Genomic DNA, 18282 nt, shown 5'->3' on the forward strand with positions numbered 1-18282 from the left:
CAGAAAAAAATTTCTAAGAACTCTTTATCCTCAACACTGCAACTCCAAAAGCTCAAGAGCTATTTTTGTGTGCCTACTGTATATGTGTGTGCTTAAAAATGATGAAGTGATAGGGGCTTCTTAATGGACTTCTTACTTACATCATTATGGACAATAAGATGTAATTCTTACATCATTATGGACACTAAGATTAAAAACATGTATCATATTTATAAATATGTATTAATAGTGCATTATTTCCATGGGACTGTAAAACCTAAAGATGTAATTATGTTAAAAACCTACAGAAAGGGAGCCCTGGATGGCTCACCTTTTTTTGGGCACCGACTTGATTTTCATTGGGGTCATGATCTCAGGGTTGTGGGATTGAGCCTCCTGTGGGGTCATACTTGGCATGGAGTCTGCTTGGGATTCTTTCTCTCCCTCTCCCTCTATCTCACTCTCTGAAAGGTAAAAAACAAACAAACAAACAAACAAAAACCAAAAAAACAAAAACAAAAACAAAAACCCATGGGAAAAAAACACCTACAGAAAAGGCCCATCATTTTAGAAAACATGTGCTTCTATAATACATCATCATGATTGTTTGGATACCACTTTTCTCTCTCTCTCTTTTAAAAGATTTTATTTATTTATTTGAAAATGAGGGGAGGCGCTGCAGGGGAGCTACAGAGAGAGAGGGAGAAGCAGACACCCCGCTGAGCAGGTAGCCCTATTTGGGTTTCCATCCCAGGATCCTGAGATCAGGACCTGAGCTGAGGGCAGACGCTTAACTGACTGAGCCACCCAGGTGCCCCTGGATACCATTTTTCTCTTGACTAGATTGCCAAACGCTATTGATGTTACTATCCTGAGATGGTACTATAATCCAACCTGTTATAAGGAGACTAAAGCTGACAGGAAAGTGTATTTATGCTGAACCTGCTGCTAAAGAGCTATTTACAAGAAAAAACTTCGCCTTTTGACAAACCATTTATTTCTGCTCTGCAGTTCATGGCTTAAGTGAGTGACTTGGTTTCTTTCCCTACACATGTAAATTCTCAGAGTGTTTAGGTATCCTCCTCATTTGACTATCATGGGAACCCTACAAATTTCAATTCTAGTCTGATGCAAAACATTCTTTCTGATGTCACCTTTGCCCCTTTTTCAAGGTAAGACGATTTAGATACATGTATTATAACCTTTTCTGACTGATTTGCCTCAATCTTTGAAGACAAACTTAAAAAATCTAGAGAAAATAAATTTTTATTGTGAGCTTTTTCATTAAGAATATATTTTATGGGGTGCCTGGGTGGCTCAGTGGGTTAAAGCCTCTGCCTTCGGCTCAGGTCATGATCCCAGGGTGCTGGGATCGAGTCCCGTGTTGGGCTCTCTGCTCAGCAGGGAGCCTGCTTCCCACCCCCTCTCTGCCTGCCTCTCTGCCTACTTGTGATCTCTGTCTGTCAAATAAATAAATAAAATCTTTTAAAAAAGAAGAACATATTTTATTAGAATTTCACATTAGGAAAGTAATCAATGTGAACTAAAATAGCTTGGTAACTAATCATGTTACTCCGAACATAATTTTAAAATAATCAGATAATTCCATAGACTAATTTGAGAAAATGCACTTACTCATTACATAAACATACCTCTTCATTTTAATATCTGCCAGTCATTTAGCTCTTCATGGAGCAATTTCATATTTACCAGTTTTTGGCCTCACACTAGATTACACAAAGGCACAGAAGGATTGAGTTGCCCAACGTTAGGAATTCAAGAAGTAAAAGTTGGGCTCATCTTTCCATCTTTGGCTCCCAAAAACCTGTGCTCATTCAAATGCAACATATTTATGTGTTCCTCTAATAACAATTAAAGTCAGCTTCTCCCTCTACTGTATGCATTTACTCCTAAAGCTTTAGAGACATAATGTTCTCAAAAAGTGAGTTGCCTGACCCAAAAATATATATAATGGACCAAAGACTGTGTATGGGTACTTAACTATGTGATCTAGACAGAAAAGGCATTATTTGGCAGACTCAACTATAACCGAATACTTCATTGCTTCAAAGGAGTGTCTGCTTTCAAAGCAACTGGCACAGTGGAACAGTTTTAGCAAGATCAAAGGCAGCGTCCTCTTGTGAATCCCTTGGGTTAATTCTGGTGAGTCAAAGCTAAAAGCTATGTTCTCTCGCTATTTAAACCCCCCTAGTGGAGTTTTGCTTTGCCTACAATTGGGTCAGTTATGCCAAATTCCCAAACTGTATTAAAATAATAATCTAAGACTATTCATTGGTGGGATTATTTCCATACTACTTGTCTGAATATGTTTTCCAACAGGGAAAAAAAAAAAAAAACTGTCTTCATTACATTTTCGCTCTAGTCAGGGAAGTGTTAATTGTATCTAAAAATCACTTTGTTCCCCTGCTATTGTTTTGGGTAAATTACATGATCAAGAAAGCAACTGTGAGATTTAACAAAGTTTTGCATAAACAACTTATGTTTGAGGATAGTCCTGCCAGCATATCCCTGCCAGAGTTAGTCCCTGGAACAGTAGGCATAGCACAACCATGTGGGACTTCCAGACTAGGAATTAATACAGATTTGAGAACAACAGTTTTCTTTCCCTTTCTTCCTTCTGTTTCCTTCCCCTCTCTCTCCCTCACTACCCGCCTTCTTTCTTCCCTTCTCTCCCCTCCCCTTCCTCCCTTCCTTTTTTCCCTTGCCTTTAGCCTGACATCCTTTTTGGAATATTTGAAGAGCCAGGTGTTAAGGAATGCATTCCAAAGGAGCATTCTACTGCATTTCATTTTGTAGTCTATGACATTTCTTTCATCTCTTTCACTTAAAGGGAGGGCACGAGACATCAGTACTAAAGTCTTGCATAATCTAGTGAGATTTCTATCATCTGTGACTCTTAGAGGCCCTTTTCTCCCCATAAGGCTCAGCATCAAAGGACTGGAAAGAGAATAGGAGATTTGCTTCTAATCTTGGCACTGACAACAATTAACAGAAGGATACTGGACAGATCATTTATCTCTTCTGGATCAGCTTCCTCACCTATCAAAACAGGAAGCTGGGTGGTCTTCGGGTGGCCTCTTTCAACACCTTCCCTGAAAGTATACTTATTAGGCACAGAGACTGGCAATTTAGAGAACTGTATTTGGTATTTTGTTAACATGTCAATTTATATTTTAATCAGCTATTGTACTGTTGCCATGGTAACAATTAAAGGAGACAAAGTATATAAAGTATTTCCTACAGTGTTTGACATATAATACACGGAGGGGTACCTGGGTGGCTCAGTGGGTTAAACCTCTGCCTTCAGCTCAGGTCATGATCTCAGGGTCCTGGGATCAAGCCTCGCATGGGGCTCTCTGCTCAGCAGGGAGCCTGTTTCCCCCTCTCTCTCTGCCTGCTTGTGATCTCTCTCTCTCTCTCTGTCAAATAAATAAATAAAATATTTTAAAAATTAATACATGGAAACAATCATTATGCATCCTCTTCTTACATTCTTTTCATACTGAGAAATTTCGATTGGGATTACCCAATCAAGAAGATTCTTTATTCTTCTCTCTACTTATTTTAGGGTGACGGATGGTGACTTAGAGAGTAACACCTCCCAGGGCATACCATAATAACACATTCAGTGACCATGAACTTTATAGAGTCTTATATTGACAGATTCTCTGCTGCCAGATGCAAAGTATCTTGCCAAAAGTTATGTGGGAAGCTGATGAATAAGTTTCCACAAATATTGGCATGAGTTGGGTGCTTGTTTCATGAATGTAACTTCTCAGTTTTTGGTAAGGCAACTGCAATGACCAATTAGAATAATTTCTGGCTTTCTTTGAGTAGCAGGTGTTTTGTGGTCTGTAGAATTTTTCAAACTTATATGTGTGTGTGTGTGTGTGTGTGATAATAAATTCAGCTGTGGAGACACTATATTGCCAACACTTCTATCTTTGGCTTGCATTGTTTTTAGCTGCTTCTCTCTACAGATGGTTTTAATCTGGACCAAAATATTTTAGTAAGTTAAAATTAGATTTTAAAATTCAAGGAATCCTTCTTACAATACAAGCAATACAGTAACAACAGATTTTATTTCAGATCCCTGATACCAGCAGATGGTGGGAAGACATTAAGTTTGAGTAGAGAATAGTAGTGAATATATAATCACAAATATCTTAGTAACCTTAAGGATCAAGGTAATTTGCCAAAAGTAGCTTGCATAACCTCTATTCCTTTACCAATGGAAGAGATGAATAAAACCTTGAAAACAGTTAAAAATTATAAATTTTACCACAAATTCTCAATTAACAAATAATTAGTAACCAGTAGAAAGAACAAGAATGTAACCTCTATATGGGCATGGGGCTTTGCTTCATTTACTGGTGTCTCCTGTCTGGGAGGGGAAATTTTTTCCCTACCTGTCTCGGTTCTTCGGCTGTTCTAATAACCAAAATAACATAAGACAGATGAGCGGGAAGGGGGGGACAAATATAGTTTGATATGTATGGGTTCCCCAAAGATATGAGACCCACTGACAGGCAGTTGAGGTTTATGTGCAGTCTTGAGCTAAGGAGAAGGGAGTTGGGGTTTAGGACTTCAAAGCGCGGGAAGACAATTCATAAGGAGATAGGAGGAACAAATGTTTGGTAAACATATGTTTGCCTTCCAGGTGGAAAAGTCTTCCTGATGTGCACAAAAAAAGTTAGTGATAGCTGTCTTCCTGGTACAGATTCCCTATCTAAATTTTTTTAGACAGTTCAGTGGAAGATAAAAAGCTCATTTTGAGTCTGTTGAGCCTTGATTGCCTCCAGCTCAAATAATCCACATGCCAAAATGGCGTATTCTGAGGTGTCCTGCCCTGAACCCCATGAATCCCAAGTGGCTAGAATCCCAAGCACATAGTAGGTATTAGATAAATCCCAAGCACATAGTAGGCATTAGATAAATAAGTTGAATAAATGAACAATGTCTCTTTTTTAAGATTTTATTTATTTGACAGAGAGATCACAAACAGGCAGAGAGGCAGGCAGAGAGAGAGGGAGAAGCAGGCTCCCTGCTGAGCAGAGAGCCCAATCAATGCAGGGCTCCATCCTAGGACCCTGAGATCATGACCTGAGCCGAAAGCGGAGGCTTAACCCACTGAGCCACCCAGGAGCCCGGAACAATGTCTAGATGAACACATAAACTCTTTGCAGATGCTTCACTGACTGAGCCACCCAGGTGCCCTTGGGAACAGCCCTTTAAATGTAACAATAGAAGGCACCCCTGTTGGTTTTCTTCTCAAATTTAGCTTAACTGTGGGTAAAACTGTAGAATAACATGTTGATATTTTAGCAAAATTGCTTACTGCTGGTCTATATTATGGTATGAATCTATGCGATAGAAAATTACGTCTCTACTGCCCACAAGTGGGTGGAACAATCGTGACAGTATATATATTATCTTTCGGTGAAATGTCAAAAACAGTTTTTGCTGTTACGAAGCATCTGCTATTTCACCAATGGCATTTTTCCCAATTTGCGGTGTTCAGTATTTTGTAGATTTTTAGTATTAGGGAAGTTAATTCTCCTGCTTGGAAAATATGAATGAAAATATTCATCTTCTCAAAAGGGCTTTGCCTCATCATGAGATGATTTGACTTTATGAAGTGATGGTGTTTTGGAGGATGATAATAATAAGATGTGTATACCCATAGCAGCTTTCTTTTCATTCCCCACCCCCCATACACACACATACACACACACTTTGAAGTCACGAACCAAAGGATTTGAAGATTTAGGTTGGTTTGAATTTCCTGACAGATTTTATTTCGTAAGTTGAGTGGCACAGGAGGCATTCTGGGAGAGTAATTAGCAGAATTCTTCTCGCATCTAGTTGGGAAAAAAAAAGTGAAAACATTACATGTCATTTGTGGTCTGATATTCTAGCTTAATATCACTGAGAGGAGTTATAAAATAGGCAGATCTGTTTTTCTAAATATTGACACCATCTGGTATAAAGTTCACAGAACTGGTGCAAGAAACAGTTATTTTCAAAGTTGTCCAACTGAAGTACTATTTTTCTCCATAAATAAATAAAAAGGAAGAAGAGTACACATAACGGTAAATAGGTATTAATTGAGCATTAAACCTCTAAAGCAGAAGTCAAGCTTTCGATAGCCACGAATCTGACGATTGCTTCTTAAACTTCACTTTTCTATCTTCTAGGCATCAGATTTTTTTTAAATCAGAAAATTGCAATTAAAAAGTTTTCTGCTAAATTTATTGTGAGTCTGTGTAGTCTCCTAACTCTTGAAGATGAGACACGCATTTCAGATTCATTTAAGGAAGTAGGAAGAAGAAATAGGACAGAATGCATGCACATAAATTTGTAGGACACGTCGGCTGCATTAGGAACATACTGAAGTTAAAAATCGCTTTCACACTCCGTTCAAATCAAGACGTTGTGGGTGAATGTCATGTCTTACATTTAATTGGCAGTAACAAGAAGTAGAATTTAATTGCAATGAAGCTCAGCTCTTTAGAAGTATCTTGTTTAAAAAAAAAAGATTTTATATATTTATTTGAGAGAGAGAGAGAGAGCGAGCATAATAAGCAGGAAGAGGGGCGAAGGGGGAGGCTTGAAGCATCTTGTTGGTAAAATAGCATAAAATAATATCAAGCTTTTAGGAAAAACAACTTGAATCTCAGCATTTCAGAGCCAGAACAGATAAAGATTGTCTATTACAACAATTTCATGCTATGGATGAAAAAAACTCAGGCCCGAATTGTTCCAGTGACTTATCCTAAGCCATACATCAAACAAGTCAGGGCTAGAACCTGTGTCTCCAACCTCCTAGCCTACTCTTCTATGCTGTGTTATATATATATATTTAACATTTAAGGTACTAAATGATACTAGAATGAATTCTATACTATATAAATTGCTAATACAATTAATTTTGATTTTGACACAATTTTATGTATTTAATAGAGTTTGATGCCATGCCATTAACCTGTGATTTTTAAGTCTTGCTGTATTTTGGCAATTTATATGCATTGTGTAATAAGTTATAAAGCACAAGTAGGACTCACGCGTTTTTTGTGTTTTTTTTGTTTTTTTTTTTTAATGGGACAGCAGAACCATGAATAGACTGATCCTTCCACTGCCAAGTGGACTTTTGTTTGTTTTTCTCCCTTTATCTAGGTGATTCTGGAGCTGTGAGATGAAGAGCTTTTGGAAAGATGAGGAGTTAAGAGTTCATTCGGCTGTCCAGATGTATCCAAGTACCCCGTTATTTGGCAATAAATACATCTGGGCAACTGATTGAACTTTTCGCTTTTCACAACTCTACTGGAACCTCTACAGCCAGAAGGAAGGCCTGCTATATAGCCAAAAGCCTGTGACCTCTTAAACTAATGAAATAGAAAGTGGGACTTGCTTATGGGGGAGGAGACACCAATGTAAGTGGGAACACACTTTAGTTTGCAGCAGAATTGAGTTTTAAGTATCTCAGCAAAAGATGAAGAGGTGTCCCCTGCGTCCCTCCACCCTGGTTTGCAAAATAAAAATCAAACCAACAGAAAATTTTGAACTGTCCCCATCAGAGACGCTGATTATGTGCTTAAACTTACCAGTATGAAAGAACTGTATTTTTTATTGTGGTTGAGAATTACCAACAAATGCTGGCTACTATTATTACCACAGCATATATATATTTAAATATCTAACCCCAAGTGATGGCTGCGTGCATAGGTCCATCTCAAGTATTTCCCCCAGTCTCTGTTTATCCCATTGTGCTCTTTCATTCTATCCATAGCAACCCTTACAATCCAGAATTATTCTACTTGTGTGTTTAAATGCTTATTGTCTGTATCTCCTGCTAGAATGTGAGCTCTGTGAGAGCAGAGACCTTGTCTAGCTTGTCTGCTACCCCATGAAGATGCTGTGATAAGATGCTGTTATGCAGTTTTTCAGCCCTGTAAATCGGGTCTCCAAAACAGAGATTTAGCGTATGGTTTGCTCTGTGAGCTCTGCTGTTCAAAAGCTTTCAGTTTACTCTGTTACATGGATACTTATGCTGACAATATTCAGGGATAGTTCTGCTGCCCACCAAGACAGACTCTCTCAATGCCTGTTACTATTATCACAGAATAATTTGGGTAGCTATTTTAACTCTTTAAACTTAGAAGGGGTTCTGTTGTTAAAGTATTATTTCGATAAATGGAATAGGTCTAGCTAGGGAAAAACTTAGGGCCTTATAAACTGCAGATCTTTGGAGTTAACCGTCTTGTGAAGTCTCACTAAATTTAACAGTAATCACTCTTATAAAATATGTAAAACACAAGGAAGCATTGAGTAAATTCAAATAACAAGAATATGTTTCATGTTTCATTTTAATTCCATGTATAAGAAGAACAGTTAAATTTCTTTGAACAACCACTGACATTAACTTAAGGCGGTGAGGGAAGGGAATCACACTACACCTGCGTTAGATAAAATAATCACCTCATTACCAGTTCTAATGACATGTCCAGGAGAAGCCCGGAGTCCTGTCCAGTGAATACTCCCTCGCCCTTTACTTTCGAAAGCGTCTCGGTTTGGAGAGGAAATTTTAAATTCACCCAACATATAAAATTGCATCTTCAGAACCGTTAGACTTCCCTATGGCTCATCATGAGGAGGTCTCCAGTTTTGGGTCCGAATCACTGCGTTCTCGGGCAAGTCAAAGAAAAGATGCAAGGAGCAAGTTGCTAGTAGAGCATTATCCTTTAATAGAGATCTGTATTCAACTTAGTAAGAAACGAATCATTTCTATTGAAGTCTCTTAGCTTGAGGCTTTTTGCCTAATTCATGACTTTCTGGGAAGCAGATTGCTAAACACTGGAAGGTTATGAAATTGCCTCTTCTGGAGGTTGCTCTGAAGAACATCAATTATCGCATTTCTTGAAGTGGCTTAAGTATAGACCTGTTTGCGGGCCAAGGACTGGATTATTTGATCACTCATAATTTTTCAGCCCTAGAAGTTTTATAATCAAGACCTTACACTTGAAGGTAGAAGATTTGGATTCATTAAAATGGAGATAAATAAATTTCTAACTGCGCTTAACATGCTTGAATGTCCTGTGTTGACATGAAAGAACAGACTTTAATTGCATGGATTACAATAACTGCATAACATAGTACCTTTTTTATTAAAATCATAAATAGCTATTGTTTGATTTAACTAGAGTTGGCAAAGGGAAATTTTTTAGTATGACAATTTTACGTTTTATTTGAAAATCCCTACAGTGCTTCTGAAGTTGAAAGGAAAATTCCTATAATATTATAATATAATAATAACATAATATATTATAATAGTTTTTGACTATTATAATATAATATACTATATGCATTATAATATAATATAATATAATAGTTTTTGAATTAAAAGATTTCCCCCCAAAATGTAAGTCTGTGCCACATTAACATGGTCTTCTGAGGAGATATCTGAACATCTCTAACTAATGCACTTTTTACCTAGTAAAAACTAGATACCAGTTTATGTAGTTTAGAATCCTTAGTCCATAATTTCTGAACAATGGAAACTGCCAAAAATTAAACCTCTACATTTGTTATTAATTATAAAATTCTTAAATGCTTTATTATAAAAAGCCAGACAAGAATGATCTCAGTTGACCACCTCTTCTATAGTTTTTTAAAACATTTGGTGTCAGACTTCATCTCTTCATTATAAGAGAAAATAAGCTGCTTCATCATTATAATCAGCTCATGGGATTTGAAGAAATCTCATGTAAATTATGTTTTTTAATGGGATAACCGATTACTTCCAAATTTTGTTAAAGCATCAGGTAGAAACACTGGCACTTTCTTACTATTTTTATCAGTATTATGTTTAACCAGGTCTGGAAAAGAATGGCTAGGAAACAGTTTGAGGACAGGAAATGTGATTGAAACACGACCAATCTTTCTTCCGTGTCAAAGGGTAGGAAAGATAATAGTAAAAACAAATCATAAATGGCTAGCTTTTGGAGATGCAAGGAAATGTCTGGGATTTTTGATAAAGTCATAGAGTTGTCTTTCTCCAAACACAATTTAGATAAAACCACAGTTCAATCTCATTTTTTAGGATCTTTTCACTTCACACCTTAAACCTCAAGCCTCTCCCTCTCCCTGCCCTTCCATCAGTCAAGGACCCCAGAACTTGGCTAAGGAATGTGGGAGTTACATGGAAAGTACATCTTCATGGCTCCTTCTCTCAAAAATTTGTCTTTAGCACATATTTAGCACACATCTGCCTCTGCTGCTTTGGACAAACCCTTTGAACATATTCCTTTTCCTCACCCATGACCTCCTCTTGTCTGGATGGTCCTCTTCTCTCCCCTTCATCCAATTTCATCATAGACCCTTTGTACACGACTTTTTTGAAATGGTGCTAAGGTCACTGGCAATCTTCTTTTGGACAAGTCGCACAGTATGACTCTACTCCTTCTCAGAACAGTCTCCCTTGTCATTTTCCTTTTTGCCTATTCTTTCCATTTCTTCATTTTTCCTCTTCTCCAACTTAATGTCTACTCGCTACTGGTGTAACACTTGACTCTTAAACCTAATCCCCAATGATGACTTTACTAGAGTCCAAATCTTGGGGTTTTCTTTGTTGTTTGCATCTCCCAATATGGAGCCACGAGAAAGTTCTTTCATAAGCTAAATTTAAAATGTGTAAGACTGAGATGACATGCAAAAGTGATTTCCCTTTCTCATCTTGGTAGTCCTTCACAAATGAGCATAAAGTATTCTACAGACCACAAGGATGGCCATAGATCCCTCACTACTTGAAGGGCAAATGTGCATGGAAAACTAGGTATCCCTTAAAGAAAATATAGCACTGGTTTTCCAAGCGAACCATCAAATTATTGTCCAATGAATGAAGGAAGTGTATATGTACATATGTATATGTATGATTTAACCTGAGATTTACTTTATATGTATAATACTTTGACATTGTTACATGACCAAACATAGTTTCTATGAGAATCATGTAAATTCTCATTTAAAATGAATCACTCTACCAGTTACCCTACCAGTGATCTTTTTCTTAATTCTTTAAAATAAAAGTCTTCTCAAATTTGAGCACTTATATTCCCAGGTATTGTTTTTCTGTTCAACAATGATGAGGATTCCATTATGAAAGATTAACAGAGTCTGAGAGGTTTGCAGAACAGAGTGTTTAATTAGTGTTGCTTTGTATGGGTTTTTTGTTGTTGTTGTTTCTCTTATTTTTGATTGTTTGTGTCTTTTAACTTATCTTATCCAAGACTTTAGGAGGTTTTGTAGAAGTACCCACAGAACATTTCTCATTGCAAAATATCACCACAATGTCTTAGCCCTTTGGGGAAACATGTAATGTAACATTACTTACTTTACATAATTTATATATAATTTATTCCTGTCTATCAAATCATAGTTCTAAGCTTTTACCACCAATCAAGGGGCATTTTCTATCCAGTTTAATCAGGTTTCAAAAAAATACAAATTTTAATAGTATAGAAAGATATTATTATTTATTATTTATATTTATTAACAAAAAGGTACTTTTGTTAATAAATTGAAGATCTGTTTATACAATATACTTTTGTGATTATTACTTACTCTCCTCAATTAACAAAATCAGAAGTTAGGATATTTGTTGTTTTCTTGTTTATATTTCACAGGAAAATGTACATATAAAAAAGACGACAACACTGATTAAATTTTAAAGAAACACAGTGTTTTGAGTAACAATAATGCGATTCTACCATGGCTGAGAATATGGAAGATACAATGTTTAATAAGATGATTATCATATCAAGCTATAGCAAACACAATTTCAAATGATTTGTTATAATCTACTCAAATAAAATATATTTTACTTTGAAACTTTTAAATTATATTAATTTTTAAACACTTGAAAAGTAAAAATTAAAAAACAATTTTTGTATTTTAATACTGGGAAAAGAAGAATTTTAGTATTTGTAGAAGCAAAATAAGACCTTCTTGTCTCTCTGTGCCATTTTTTTTTCCCCTCCCAAGAAAAGGGATTTATGCATTGTCTGGCAGCATTTTATGGGATAAAAACGGTATAACTAATGATCTAGTGAATGTCACTTTATCTCTTCCATGGAATATTTTGTTTCTGGACACTGGAGGCCATACTTTATGCATTATTCTAGTGAAAAAGAAAGTATATTTCTGCGTAGGTAACACTGATAGAACTCACAAGTGAGATGTGGGGGACAAGAAGAGAGAATAAATTAAATTCATAGAGCTTGATGACTAGAATAATAGTATATTAATGAGATGGGAAACATAGGGAGGTACAATTTGTTCCAGTAAAATTTTATTTCCAAATTTCTAACAGGAACTAGAAAACACTAGAAGAGATTATCAACACATTTTTTTTTACATTCCTTGAAAATATCTTCAAATTAGACAGAACAGATGATTTTTCAATGTTATTCCACATTCTCAAGCTATTGAAGTCTCTCTCCCCCTCCCCCAGAGCATCTACATTTTTCTCATTGACAGCCCACTGCATACAAACCTAACATCACAATCCTGACTCTTGTAAAAGCCTGTGATCCCAGAAATTCAGAATTTCAGTTAGATGTTTGGTGCAGGAAGATAGTATAATCAAAATCCTAAAATTGAAGATATAGAAAACCAAGAATAGAGAACAGAGAGATTTACCCACTTTGTTTCTAGTTAGGAATCTCCTGGCAGTAAAAAAAAAAAAAAAAAAAAAAAAAAAAAAGGGTTTCTATGTTAATCACTAGAATTTACACTAAGTATTCATTCAATATCAATGTAAAGATTGATAGTGACATGTGCCACTCTGCTGCACTCCTTTGTGGCAATAACATCTTTAGAGAGTGGCACATGTCACTATCAATCTTTACATTGACATTGGCGAACATTCTAGCATACTGAATATAGTGAGTGCTAATTGCTAAATAATTGGCTACAGAAATAGTTGGTGGGGTTTTGCAAATGATTCCTTGAAAAGTAGCCTATAGAAATTAAAAGGATTCTCTCTGAAATTCTTTGATAAGTTGTTTGGAGAGTTTTCATGTTTCCTTCCTAATACCTTTAGGATGCATTGTCACCTCTTAATCAATAAAAGAAATTAAGGTTTTTGTTTGCATCATCTTGTGCAACTGACCTTTTGTCTGCATTTTTAGCATTCTTCCATGTGCCCTGCACTATAATTACCTGTAGGATACTAACAAGCTGGTACATAGGGTGTTTGCTATATTTAATATAGTAAACCTCATCAACTCATTTATTTTGGAATAAACATGGTGCTGCCCTCTAGAGAATATTTTTGGTTAATGCAAAAGTATAAATAAAACTATGTAAATGCAGATTGCTTCACTTTGAAGAAAAATAAGAAATGTACAGAATGTGTTCACTTAATAGAAATACTTACAACTTATTTTAGTTTTCCGTGTTCTTATAAGATGAAACCTTTGTATTTTATACATGTTGCTTAATTATTACATCATAAACTTTCTCCAAATGGTTTGTCGATTAAGCATATATTCTTAATTTTTTCTAAAAGCACTTTGTTGAAGCTATGTGTACTCTAAGAAGTTTCAGTAGAAGCTCCATATGAGTAAAGTGTGTACAAGAAATTTTAGAAAAACTTTAAAAAAAAAGGAAAGAAAAAGAACTATGATGGTTGTATATTGGTAAATAAATGAAAAATATATTCTCTGCCATTTTTTATCACTTAAATGATATAACATGCTTACCTGTTTGCTAAATTTTGTACTATTGTTTCTTAACACTTAATAAATATATTTAAGCTTATTTAATTGGCTGTTATGAAGTTATTTGGACTTTTAACTAATTTTCTTTTTCTTTTTTTTCTCTCTCCCCAGAAAGGATGGAATTATGAATCCAATCTGTTACATTTCCTCTTCAAAATTTTAAACTTTGGTTGCTTAACACCGAAGCAATCATGGTGAACCTGAGGAAAGCGGTGCATTCGTTCCTGTAAGGATGTTATTACTTATTATTTTTTAAAAGTTAACTTTTTTACGGTAGCTTGAACAAAAATGTTAAAGAGATTTTTCTATGATCATTCAGCTATGTTTGCCTCAATTTGCAGCCCATAGACTAACATAATACATGTTCCCTGTTCAAAAATAACTGGAAAAAAGACCCAATAACTTAGACTTCAGTTAAACAGAACTGCTCATGTATTCAAATAAATATATGGCAATTATATCTTAAATTCAAAAATAATTCCAATGTTCTTGGCTCCTCTCTCCATGGTTAAAATGTAGAAATGAGAAAGGTTCTTTTCTTGTCTTGCCTTTTTCTTCCTGCATGAACTAAACAGCCAAAAGGACAAGATGTTTCTGGTTTTATAAAGAATGGTTGAATAAGAAGTCAGAGAATAGAGGTTGGGTGATGTCGCTAGGCAGAGGAAAACAATGGCATCTTCCAAAGTCTTGATACAATGATCCAGTAGTTCAGGTCAATAGAATATCACATAAAGGAGAAAAGAATTGGATTCAAGTACTGAGCAATTCTAAATGTAATTGAATCCAGGTATATCTTCTTTTTAACTTAATAAAATGTTGGGTTGGTCTCCTCCAAACCCACTCTGAGGAATGGGACATGGAAAAAAGATCCAGCGCTCTGTAAATTCTAATCAGTTCCAGTTGAGAAACCTTGAATCCCCTTGCTCCTATAGTCTCCTCCATCAGTCCTGTAAAAGAGCTCACCCAAGAAAAAGTTTGTGGAGTAGTAGAGATATAAAGTACATCAACACTGGATCCTCCACAATATGCAATATACTCCACCACAGCCCATCTTGGATGTCCTGGTACATTGTGCTGATGGTAGTCTCAGTGATGTGTGTGATTCCAAGAGAACAACAGCAGACAGGAAAAGGAAAGGATGAAGGATAGTGATAAAGAAGGGAAGGGGTTCCTGGGTGGTGCAGTCAGTTAAGTGACCAACTCTTGATTTGGGCTCTGGTCATGATCTCAGAGTTGTGAGACCCAGCCCTGCATTGGATGGATGGTAATTCACCTCTTCTAAAAGCACACGTTGTCATATGCCATGCAAGAATGCAGTCCCAAGATTGAGTCCTGCATCGGGCTCCCTGTTCAGCAGGGAGTCTGCTTCTCCCTCTGACCCTCGCCCCCTCCCATCCTCTCTCTCTCTCTCTCATTCTCTCTCTCAAATTAAAAAAAAAATTAAAAACTAATGAAAAAATAAAACATACACTCTTTCAAATCAAAGTATCATTTTGGCTACTAGGAACATTACATTATATGTTTGTTAAACCTTTAGTACCAATGAATAAATTGGTTGTATTGTTCAGGGAGAAATTGTAGTTTTTGTGTACATATTTTATGAGACTTCAGTGGGCTTAATAACAATTAACTTAAGGTTAAGACCTATATTATTCTTCTTTTATAAAAAGGACTGTATATATTTCATGAAGCATGTAAACATCAGAAGTTAGGTTTAATTATAATATAGCTAATTTCTGATTACAAAACTATAGAAAATAAGATTGACCTTTAATAAAAAAATTATAATACTTTGCCCATAGTAACACCCAGTAAGAATGTATTAAATTTAATTGAGTTGAAACCAGGAAACTGAAGTAAATACTCTTTTAGGATCTTTCCAGTAACATTATTTTATAATTCACAATAGGTATATTTAGATTCTGTAAGCTTCCTCAGTAATTAAGTATTTGTCTCATGGACTCTTTCATGAAAATTAAAAATAATATCTGGCCAGCAGATAACCAATCCCAAATGTTTTCCTACCCACAATAAAACACTCAAATTTTAAAATTGATAATTGTCCAAAAGTATTTCATGTATTTTTTACATGCAATTTTATCCTGCATTCCTCTAACATTTTTAAAGAGTTTTTAAAATTAATTTATTAGAGAGAGAGAGAACACAATTGGCAGGAAAGGGCAGAGGGAGAGGGAGCCCAACACAGGGCCTGATCCCAGCATCCTGAGATCATGACGCAAGCCAAAGGCATACATTTGACCAACTAAACCACCCAGGTGTCCCTCTGTCATTTTTAGAGAAATATACAAAAGGACTTTGATGTTTTTACAACTTGCTTAGAAAATTCAAGTTGGATGCATATTCTGTTAGGACCTTATTCTCTGAAGGATAAATATATTTATTTTCTATACTTGACAATTGAAGATGCAACATTTTACTATGAGCATAAACTTTTACAGGACTAGCTGAGATAATCATCAGCTAATTTAAACTAGATTTTTTTTTAAATGCTAGAAGGACACGTTCTTCATCAGATAAGCCAGAAAAGACCCAGATTTAAAATTATTGTCTGAGACACTTTTTGCATAAATTAGTATCTTATTACAATAAAATCAGGATTTAAATTATCACCAATTGTGAAATACATGAGTCAGGGTATAGCTAACATAAACTATTTTTGTTTAACTTTTAAGGCAAAAGGAAAGTAAGCCCCAATATTTACTGAGGGCCTCTTAGGACAAAGGTATAATTTTCAGGACTTTATATCTATCATTTAATCTTCCAACAATCACATGATAGGTATTACAGATGAAGAAACTGATGCTCTGAGAGGTTAAGTGACTGGTCAAAAAATCATTGAGGTCATGAAGTTAGGAAATTGATCACATGCCCAATGCAGCAAATATAGTGACAGAATAATCAAAGTCGAGAGCAAATAACTTGCTTCTATTTATTTGGTCCTTTATTTTAATAATTTCTACTTGCATTCATCACAGATTACTTATGATACAGATTTTTTGAAACATATATAACTTTAACTTATTTTTATGTTCCAGGAAATAGAATTTGCTGATTATTTGATACAATAATTTACTGATTATTTGATAAAAATTACTATGTATATCACCACCTGCATGTTGCTTAGAATGTCAGGTAACTTCGACTAATATGGAAGTTATTTTAAGCAAGATGATTAAAATATTAGTTTTCTACCCTCTGTAGAATGAGAAAGTCAAAATATTTTCATAATTTCTTCATTATCTTAAAAGACATAAAAGTATATTACCAAGATATTAAGAGAAATAATTTTTAAATAATCCAAAAAATTATTACAGTATTTTACTTGAATTTTGAAACATTAATAGTTTTTCAGGCCAAGCATTCCAGTGTAAGTTAGAAAGTGTGGTGTATGTGCATGTATGTGTGTATAATGTTGTAGTTATGATATCATTATGCTATCATAATCATCCAGTTTTACTACAGTAAATTTCTCTGATAATTGATAATAAATGATAAGCTAATCAAATCACACATGTATTTTCTCTGTATAGAGGGAACATTTTTAGTTCAAAGAAAAAGTGAATAAGATAATGAAATAAAATCATGTATGTGAAGAACTCAGACTATAGATGTTTTAATGTCATGTGTTCGATCTCCCCAATTCCAGAAAGACCCTTACTTCAACAGTCTTGCAAAAAAAAAAAAAAATTATTCAGCATATAATTGTATGAGTAGAGAAAATGTCCTCCTCTATAAATAATAACAAGGTTTAACAACCACTACCCGTAGTGTAGTTGCTGCTTAATATTTATAAAATAACTACTACTGAATATACAATACACAAAAACATTTTCAATAATAATTTTGTTTTTATGCAGGAAATAATAAATATGCCTATCTTTCTTATCTATTTCATTAATAAAAATAAATATTAGTTTTATTAAATCTTTTAGGAACACACACTTTGAGAGGACACTTAATATATGTAACCTGAATAAATCCCACACCACTATGGGGGAAGTTGATTTGGGATGCACAAAACATAGCCATGTCCGCTTCTCCTACATTGTTTGCCACCTGTCCTGATATTCTTACTAGTAGAGTCTATGAAAGTACCTTCCTGAGAGAGGCATAGTTTAAATGACTTAAGAGACTTTGCATCCAACACAGGAAAAGCAGCAAACCCATAGGAATTCATCAGCACCACAAATCAATCATTTTCTGGCCTAGAACAGGGCCCAGAAAACATAGGACTGAAATGAGGAGAGTGTCAGATAGAAGGAAAATTTACAGCACAGATATTAATATGTATGGGCCAGCCTAGACTCTGTAGCTGTGAGAAGGTAAAAAGAGTTTTAGAAAGAAATGAATATGCGCTATGGCCCAAACCCACGGTGCCTCTTCTAACCTCTTCCCTGAAGTTTGTCTGATGACAACTTATTCCTTCTTAGCTTTAGATTAAAAAAGGCAATGGTGCAATTTTCTTGTCAGAGCACTGGGTGCT

The 18282-nt window shown here is 35.2% G+C and overlaps 1 protein-coding gene across 1 annotated transcript in view; it reads left to right on the forward strand.

Annotated features, from left to right (window-relative positions):
• The window catches only part of HTR2C (5-hydroxytryptamine receptor 2C), a 284332-nt gene that overhangs the window by 111214 nt on the left and 154836 nt on the right, over positions 1-18282 (forward strand). Inside the window, exon 3 of the mRNA XM_032331448.1 lies at positions 13890-14004. Coding sequence (XP_032187339.1) covers positions 13970-14004 — 35 coding nt within the window. The 5' untranslated portion in view covers positions 13890-13969. The remainder of the gene's footprint in view (positions 1-13889; positions 14005-18282) is intronic.

Source organism: Mustela erminea, chromosome X (assembly GCF_009829155.1).
Source record: "Mustela erminea isolate mMusErm1 chromosome X, mMusErm1.Pri, whole genome shotgun sequence".
Lineage (NCBI taxonomy): Eukaryota > Metazoa > Chordata > Mammalia > Carnivora > Mustelidae > Mustela > Mustela erminea.